Here is a 10,141-nt window from a genome sequence, read left to right on the forward strand (position 1 = left end):
GTTTGCTCATGAGGAGTGGGCCAAAATACCTGTTGACAGCTGCAGAACGCTCATTGACAAATACAGAAATCGTTTAATTGCAGTGATTGCCTCAAAAGGTTGTGCAACAAAATATTAAGTTATGGGTACCATCATTTTTGTCCAGCCCTATTTCATTAGTTTGTTTTTTTAAATAATTATGTTAATCAACAATTCAAAAGTAATGGCTGATTTTGATTATTTAATTTTCAATAAATTTTTATTTATTGTTACTTTTGTGAGTTTCAAGTGATTTCAGTGAGAATTGTGGGTTTTTCCTTCTTTAACTGAGGGGTACCAACAATTTTGTCCACGTGTGTAGCTGACAATCACATGGTCATTTTAAAAATGCAACAGTCTTTACAGGATTCTAAAAAAAACCCACTAGCTTACACTACATTTCAAATTGATGATAATATGCACTGACTTTATGGTAGTCTGTGCTGTATATACAGTGGTGGAAAAACGTTCAGACACCCCATACATTTGTATGTATATAGCAATAAGAATCACTCTTATGTGCCCTCTTCAAATGCAGCTTCTCTAAGTACAATCACAGTCATAATACTAAACAAATCCTTAACCCTCGTGGCGTCCTGTGGGTCAGATTGACCCATTTCAAAGTTTAAAAATGTGGAAAAAAAAATATTTTTAGTTTCCACATTTTTCAACAGTTTTGGGGACTTTTTGAACATTTTGGGGGGGGCAAAAAAGAAATGTTTAAAAAAAGTTTCTTTAAAAAATTTTGGGTGATTTTTTTTTTGTGAATGTTTTTAAAGAAAATATCAAGTTTTACTGATATATATGTGATCACTTTAGATATTTTTAGGATTTTTTGGAATTTTTACTCATTTTTTAAAAAATATTTACAAGAGGTGTATTGCCAAATTTGGGAGATTTTTTAAATAAAATTTTTAAGAAATTATTGGAGTTTTCCTCCTGGTGGTTTTGCAAATTCTCAGAAAACTGGGGATTTTTTTGCTGAAATTTTGGATTTTTTTCAGACAAGCAAACAATATTAATTTTCTTGTTAAAACAAAACAAAAAAAAAAAAACTATTTGTCTGTGTCTGTCTAATGCAGCCACACCTCCTGAAAGGCAAAAGATTTTTCCAAAAATATTTCATGACAATATTTGAGATTGTGTAAAATTTTAAGGGTGTCTGAAACTTTTTTCCACCTCTGTATGAATATGTGTGTGTTGAAATATGAAGAACGGAAACACATCTCACTTTTGGTCTCCACACAAACTTTATTTTCAATCTCTAAAAATAAAATCCATAAAAATAGCCATGTATTTCTCTCAGAAAGAAAAAACAAGTTTTAAAGCTCTTTCCCAAACACACAACAATCATCGCTTATCAATTCTCCATGTGATGCATCATTTATGACCGACACCGGTAACAATGGGCCTATCGCATTACGACACCGACGTTTTGGACTGAGGTTATTCAACATAGCTGTCAAATTTTCACAATACATATAAACACGGCGTATTTCTTTGTTTTTTTTTTGTACTCTGGTATTAAGGTGGTGTTGTGTGGGAGTAATGACCACACTCCAGAAGGCCAGCGACTTTATACACCTGCTTCAATCACCCATGATAACGTCATCCAGTGATGTGCTAATCAGGGAACAAATGTCTGAAATGTCATTTGTTTTCCAATATTCTCCTCTGACTAAAAACATACTGCATGACAGAGCTGATTACGGCTTTAAACAAATGTAATATTCACTGCACAAACATTTCAGGACATAAAACAACTCAGTTTTAGTGTTCTTTGACTGTTTTTTAAGCATTGCGCAATAAGACACATTCGGTGGGAGGTTCATAAAAGATGCACTTAAAACAAACTCAAATGACAGTTCAGCACTGCAGTGACACACAGTAGATACACAAGAGATAGCTTACTATAGAAGAAAATGTATATTGTGGATAATGCAATGAGCCCTGAAATATATTGTACACACATGTTAACATAATGGAACAAACTTGACACCCTTTTCCATTTAAGTAAAACATACAATGAGATATGTCTTTAAACATAAACGTGTACAGAATCATGAGCGTTGGTACTTGTGGCTTTTTGTTACAATAGTAGTGCATAAAAAGCTGAATGTTGGTTTTGAATTATAACACAAATAACAGCCACACAAAACAACTCAACAATAAAAACACAGTAGTAGAAAACGCAGTATATAATCCATTAAAAATAGCAGTACAGCTCCAGATATTACTGGAATTTGGTCATCAGAGACAACACATTAAACAGCCAATCCCATCTATATGTTTTTAGAATGACAAAGAAAACAAAAGAAAAACTCATAATCTTGTGCTTCTTTTCTGTCTCTGCCCTGTGCTGCCAAACTTATACATACGCTACATATCAAATATTAACTGTAAACTCAAAGAAATGATTTTAGAGGCTAAATAAAATCAGTAACTTTAATAATCACCATAAACATAATGATCATACACAACACCAGCAGTAAAACAACGCTTCTTCGCACCTAAATTTATAATCCAAAACACGTAATGGACCTCTTCCAGAAAGAGAGGCTTTGATTTCATTTCTACACATTCTCTCAAGCAGAAAAATATAAATAAAAGGATATTTAACCTTAAAATGATCATCCAGGGTACAACAGAAGTTAAAGTAATCACATACTTGAAGTTCTACTGATATAGCATAGTAATAATCAGTGTTCAGCAGCAGAAATTTGTACAAAACTGCCTGTAACCTAAAATAGTTTTAGAATAACTACAGAAATAATGTCACTCTCAACAAGAGTGGAACCAAAAAAAGCTTAAATCACAGGATACATTTGTTTTTCACAATACACATAAGAAAGACAAGTGCATATGTCAAATAAGGCAAATATTAAATTCACTTAAGAGTACAATTCTAAAAATCCCAGTAGATAATCTAAATGCAGGATTAACAAGCGCTGTACAAAATGGACACGCGAATGAGATTCAAAGTTACAGAGAAGTCAGTTTATATTTCATGTGGAGAAGCTTTAATCATTTTGAAAAAAAATGATTAGAATAAGCTTGGATCCCTGTTAGAGAGCTACAAAAGACAACTGTAAATATTACAGACAGAGCTTCTCAAGTCTCTGAAAATTCAACTGTTTGTAACAGCCCCAAACCTCCCACATACCTTCCACCTACATAAAAGCCCCCACAACTGTCCCCATTAGTTCAGTGCAGGGTTCACTACAGTGAGAAATAAACAAACATGAAGATGCCAACAGAGCAGACGCACAGCAGACCCAAGTTGAGGAGCAGTTTCACTCTAGGTGGCTCGTACAACATCTCTGCAATGACTCTTGCGTCTTCCTGCAACACTTTCTGATCAGCGCTCGATGTTCCTTCCTTATATCCACAAAACCAGTCGAGTAAGCGCATACACTTGCTAGTCTCCCCGTTGCCATGGTGGCCTTCCTCTGCTCTGCTCATCTCCATCCTTCCTTTACCAAACTGTTCTGCAGGAGTGGTGGCGGGGGATGTTTCTGCACTAGGTGTTGCTGGATCATGGTCAGTAGATGGGACCAGAAGTTTGACATCTGCCCCATCCAAACACCTTTGTTCTCTGACATCTGGGGGCATTTCTTTATGGAGTCGTCCATCGCCATTGCAATGGTTCTTGTCGGTCAGCCGGTACATTTCATCTCTGTCCTTCGCGGGGGCCATTTGAATGTTGCGCAGCCCCCAGACTGTGGTGGTGCGAACCTGCTCCTTGTCTGGAGGAGAGGTGCAGAGACTGACCACCACTGCCACAAACCCTGAAATCCAGAACAGGCCAGCTGCAAAATACATGTAGTGAACATGAGTGATGAAGGCAGGTCTGTCATCTGGCTGGTCACAGCGAGGCTGGCGGTAGATAAAGGCTAGGATCAGTCGTAGGGCACCCAGCGTGAAACCAGTCATGCCTCCCCAAAATGCACCTTTCTCATTACATCGTTTCCAGAACACACCAAGCAGAAAAAGGGCGGCAATTGGTGGCGTGAGGTAGCCAGCAACTTCCTGGATGTAGAGGTACGTCTGTCCGCCTTGCATCTCAATAATGACTGGGACCCAAGCAATGCTGATTCCCACCATGAGCACAACAAACATGCGACCCACAATTAGGAGCTCGCGCTGCAATGCCGTCTTCCGAACAGTTTGGTAGATGTCCAGGGTGAAGATGGTGCTTGCACTGTTGAAGATCGAGTCAAGATCACTCATCAGAGCAGCGATCATAACCGCCATCATAAGACCCCTGAGTCCCACAGGCATCACCGCCATCACCAGGCGTGGGTAGGCGATGTTTGAGCAGCCGGCCTGAGAACCACACACAGCCATGCAGTGCTCTGGCCCAATGCAGGCAATCTCATCAGCAAACATGATGCGGGAGATCATTCCTGGAATCACTATTACAAACATGGGCAGGATCTTGAGAAATCCAGCCATGAGCGTTGAGCACTTAGCGTGAGCAATGTTCTTTGCTGCTAGCACTCTCTGAACGATGACTTGGTCCGCACACCAGTACCAAATAGATGCAGGGGTCTGGCCGAGAATGAAGCCCGGCCAAGGGATGTCTTCATCCAGGGGGCCTCGAAGGATGCGTAGCGAGTTTGGTTTAGGTTCGATGCGGCAGGAAGGTGAATAAGTGTAGTTTCCAGTGGCAATTATAGCAGAAACATTAGGAACTGCCTGCATGTACTTAGCTCTGACACCCTCTAGCCCGCCAACCTTGACAAGGCTGATGATGGTTAAGGTCAGGGCTCCACCAATCATCAGAACAGCCTGAAGGGCGTCTGTGTACAGCACTGCCACCAATCCACCAGTGACAGTGAGCAGAGCAGTCATGCTGATGAGCAGAACGATGGACAAATAAAGGTTCCACCCCAGGGACTCCTGAATAAAGAGTGCTCCAGCATACAAGTCCACAGACAGCTTGGTAAAAATGTAGAGTAAAACAGACAAGAAAGCAAAATAGACCTTTAGCCTGTTGCCACCGTAGCGTTTTGACAGGTACTCAGGCATGGTGTAGACTCCAGAGTGGATATACACGGGGACAAAGACCCAGCCAAGCAGCTGCAGAAGTAGCAGTGCATTAAACTCCCATGCTCCTACAGCAAAGCCACTTGCTGCGCCTGACCCAGCCAGGCCTATGAAATGTTCACTCCCGATGTTACTGACGAAGAGCGATGCACCTATCACTATCCATGTCATGGAGCGTCCAGCCAGGAAGTAGCCACTCACAGTGCTACGGTTAGCTTTCCACATAGCCAAAAACCCGATGACTAGCACCAGGACAAAATACAGTGCTACCACCGCTATGTCCGCTGCTTCCATTCCAGGACCCATAGTGACAGATTACTTTAGAAAAATCTCTTGGATGTAAAGCTTGAAAATATATTCATATATATAGTCAAGTTTATCGATGTAATTAATAAGAAAAAAGGAGCAATGAAAATGCTTTGGTGTTTGCTGTCTGGACGGAAGCTGTAGAATCCACCGTCAGGTCAAATTCACTAGGTGTGCTTCGGATGGGGTTATCCACCGGCACTGAGGTCGTTCTAGTTTTAGAGGAGGATGTTGTAGGCTTCTGGTCTAGAAAAGCCTAGAGTTAACATTCCTGCAAGACAGCAAAGACAAACACCTCATTAGAGCCTTAAATAGAGAGGGAAAAACACCGAAGACAAATGCGTTACATTTGACAACAGCCTCTCTGAGAACAGGATAGAAACACAAAGTGGTGTTTAAATGTTACTGCCATCAAACTAAACATCACAATCTATAACAAAATTCATGGCACATTACACTGCAGATATGAAAGATTGCCAATTTTACGTGAGTAGGTCTTACAAATGCAATCTTTTTCCAAGCCAGTACTTGGGTTAAGCCTGCCCATGACTTCCCTCCTTAATCGTTTCAAACATAAAAGCGCTCAAACTACAACACTGTAAATTCTTCAGACACATTATGTAAGACATCAAGAAGAGTCAAGAAAGAACAAAAACATATAGCCAAAGACTAAGTAGTCTGTACGTTACCTAATGTGGTGCCTTGCTCTGTACAATCTTTTCATTCTATAGGATAAACATGCCTACACACTGATACGAAAATGTTTTTAAAAAATGTTCAAGACGAGCACGACAAACGAAATTGTGTCATTCTATTATACAGCTTAGGCTATGAATAAATACATAAGGAAGGGACACATAAGCCAACAGGACATTAACTAATCACATAAAACAAGGCTGAATTAAAAATTTCATGTTCTTAAAAAAGAAAATACAATAAATCATCTCATATGCTATATATACATCTAAAGTGACATCACCATATCCCAGCCTAGAACCAGTGACCTCAACCTGTAGGTACTAAATGTGTAGTTTGCTGTATTCTAAACAATCAAAAACTTAACAGATATTTATGAAATGGAACAAATTAAGTTTCTATGTCAGCAAAAAGTAATATGCATGGGGGTTTGTGAGCACATCTGTTTTGTGTCAGTCTCACACACACACACACACACAAATTTGGATGTCTGGCCTCTCCTGAGGTTTCAGTCTGCCATGCGTGGTAGAAAATAACCCCACGCCTTCGTCTTCAAACCATGCCTTATGCATAACCACCCTTCTCTATAAAAGAAGTCTTTGTTTTCGTTCCACCATCTCATCATCAAGGGCTACATGCCATGTGTTCACCATAAACTGCCCAAGAGATTCTGGCTCTGAAATACAGCAATGTCATCCAATAACTGAATGTAATTTTACTTACAAAGTTACATAACGCAGGATAAAACATAATCACTATCCTCCCAGTACGCCAAGACCTACTTATGTAGTAGTCTCTTAGTCCACTGCCAAAATAATATAAAATAGTGTTGTCAGTGCTACTGGAAAACTAACTTTGACCAAAGGTTCTTTTATTCAGCAGTTAACTTCCAACAAAGGTGATTAAACTAATTCATCCATCCATCCATTATCTGTACACCTCTTAATCCTCATTAGGGTCGTGGAATGGCTGGAGTCTATCCCAGCTGACTTAGGGTGAAGGCAGGAGACACCTGAACAGGTAACAGTCTATCACAGGGCTACACATAGAGACAAACAGTCACACTCGCATTCACACCTGCAGTCAATTTAGAATCACTAATTAACTTCAACATGTTTTTGGACAGTGGCAGGAAGTCAATACCCAGAGAAAACCCACGCATGCACAGGGAGAACATGCAAACTCCATGCAGAAAGATCCCAGGCCCAGGATCTTCTACTAACCACCGAGCCACTGTGCACCCCTTCAATGCAACATGTTTGACTTTTAATCCTCCTGTTGTCCTCATTTATGGGCATCAAAAAATATTGTTTCCTTGTCTGAAAAAAAAAATCTAAAAATTCAGCAAAAAAAAAAAATCCCCAAATTTCTGAAAAATTGAAAAACCTTCAGGAAGAAAATTCCAATAATTCCTTAAAAGTTTCCCTTAAAAGTCCTATTTTAAAAAAAAAATCCCCCAAAATTGGCAAGAAAATTCTTGTAAATATTTTCAAAAAATGAGTAAAAATCCTCCAAAAATTCCTAAAAATATCTAAAGATATATCAGAAAAACTTCTAATATTTTCTTACAGAACATTCACATAAAAATTCATTTTTTGTGAATGTTCTTAAGAAACATTTTTAACATTTCTTTTTTTTCAAAAATTTGAAAATGTGGAATTTTTTTTCCCACATTTTCAAACTTTAAAACGGGTCAATTTTGACCTGCAGGACAACACGAGGGTTAAAGTATAATTCAGCATCATTGTCTAATTCTAAAAAGGCACCCTTGATTAAAGGGTTTTTGACTAAGAACTAACTCTTATTAATTGTTGATATATGTGTTTCTAATGCGTTATAATAAAATTAAAAACTATTATCAAGATGACCATAAACTCAATGCGGAAAGATCTCAGGTGCGAACCAGAGATCTTCTAGCTGCGAGGTGACAGTGTTAGCCACTATGATGAGACTAATGCTTTGCAATAAGAAAATCTGTTGCAGATATCCAGAAGCCAAGAAATATGCCGACAGATCAGTTCTGGCACGAACGATTGCCAGAGAGTCAAATTTACCGCACCCAGACACAACAACATAAGCTTGCGTTTCTTTGCTCAACTACATTCCAGATACACAGGAGATATTCTACCTGGTAATTATGGCTGAATAATGGGGCAAGTAAAGACATGGATAGCTGGTGTACAGAAACAGAACAATGCTACGTTAACCCTCCTGTTGTCTTCATTTATGGGCATCAAAAAACACTGTTTCCTTGTCTGAAAAAAATCCCCCAAAAATCTACAAAAAAATTCCTCAAATTTCTGAAAATTTGCAAAACCTTCAGGAAGAAAACTCCATTAATTCCTTAAAAATTTACCTTGACAATTTTTTTTAATCAACAAAATTTGCTAAGAAAATTCTTGTAAATATTTTCAAAAAATCTGTAAAAACCTTTCAAAAAATCAGTAAAAAAATCTGAAAATTTGCAAAACCTTCAGGAAGAAGCTTCCAATAATTCCTAACAAGTAATATTTAAAAAGATCCCCAAATTTGGCAAGAAAATTCTTGTAAATGTTTTCAAAAAATGAGTAAAAATCGTCCAAAAAAAATCTTTAAAACACCTAAAGCGATTACATTTATATCAGTAAAACTTCCTCTTGTTGTCCTCATTTACTGGCAACAAAAAATTGTTTCCTTGCCTGAAAAAAAATAAAAAAATTCAGCAAAAAATCCCCAAATTTCTCAAAATTTACAAAACCTTCAAAAAGAAAATTCCAATAATTTCTGGAAAATTAAAAAAAATATCCAAATTTGGCAAGAAAATTCTTGTAAATATTTTTAAAAATTAGTAAAAATCTCCAAAAAATCCTAAAAATACCTAAAGTGATCGCATATATATCAGTAAAACTTCTAATATTTTTTTAAGAACGTTTACAAAAAAATTCAACCATTTCGCTGGATTTTGGTAGATTTTTTTAACGCTCTTAAAGAAACATTTTATTTTTTCTCCACATTTTCAAACTTTAAAACGGGTTAATTAATGAGCCAGATGTGGCTGACAGCCTCACACTGCCTCCTTTGAATACAAGGAAGAGGCGACACCAGACATGACGGCACAGATGCACCAATCAGGTGGTAGGAAATTTCTAGAACAGTCACTCATTCATCCGACTGCAGAAAGCTGCGCATCTTCGGGGAGCTTTGTAGTCGCTATTAGCCACTGCTGTGTGAATATTTAACACTACTCTCCATTTTCTCTGGTATCTAATTGGTGAAATGATGTCAGCTGAGACAAGATAATAAAAGACTGAGGGTTAACAATGACACATGCGAGCATAAATACACTTTTAACATGAGATAAAACACACATATATACACACACAAACTCACCGGTTCTCTTTGTCAAAACACTAAACATGCACCTTGTTAGCTAGCGTTAACAGACGATGCTAAAGATGCTAAAGCGGCACTCCACGCCCCTTAGGGGAGATGTGAATGAAGAAGGAGAAGAAGAAGAAGTGGCTCCCTCCTGCTGAGAACTCGTCCTCCTTGAAGGTCGCTGCTTTCTTTCTCTCTCTCTTCCCTTATCTGACTTTGTCAGGCTGTTTTCTCCTCTTGTCCTCGGCGTCCATACGAGCGCAGATGCCCGTCCAGCAGTGCCGCTTCTCCTCCTTATAGACGCCCGTTCAAATCCACGCCCCACACGTGGAGCACACCCGTGACGCGTCTGGGTACTAAAACACTGACTGGAAATTACTCCCGGTTAATTAATTATCCCCTGGACGTCTTGAGGTGACCTGCGTGTCTTTATTAGCTGGTGGGGGGAGAACGAGAAGGACAGGTGTGTGTTTTGAAGAATTCAAAAGAGGAAGCCGAACACGGCACGCCCACCTTTCACAGTTTCTGTGAAACTGCGGAAGAGCATTTAGGCTCTTTTGACTCCAAATACCAACATTATATGCTCTACTACAACTCTACTAAACAATATAAAATTTTATTGGAAAGGAAGATGACATTCCTATATAGATATTTGCATCTTTTGTCAGCTTCACAGAGTCGTCCAACGTTCCACATTATTGTTTTTCTAACAATG

The 10,141-nt window shown here is 38.6% G+C and overlaps 1 protein-coding gene across 1 annotated transcript; it reads right to left on the minus strand.

Moving 5' to 3' along the window:
* Positions 1-1,245: 1,245 nt before the first annotated feature.
* Positions 1,246-9,912, minus strand: slc5a3b (solute carrier family 5 member 3b). Its single transcript, XM_022201943.2, has 2 exons — positions 9,439-9,912; positions 1,246-5,644 (listed from the first exon to the last, which is right to left on the minus strand). Exon 2 carries the CDS (start codon positions 5,371-5,373, stop codon positions 3,238-3,240), a length of 2,136 nt encoding a protein of 711 aa, XP_022057635.1. The 5' UTR covers positions 5,374-5,644; positions 9,439-9,912; the 3' UTR covers positions 1,246-3,237.
* Between the last annotated feature and the right edge of the window lie 229 nt (positions 9,913-10,141).

Source organism: Acanthochromis polyacanthus, chromosome 14 (genome assembly GCF_021347895.1).
Source record: "Acanthochromis polyacanthus isolate Apoly-LR-REF ecotype Palm Island chromosome 14, KAUST_Apoly_ChrSc, whole genome shotgun sequence".
Lineage (NCBI taxonomy): Eukaryota > Metazoa > Chordata > Actinopteri > Pomacentridae > Acanthochromis > Acanthochromis polyacanthus.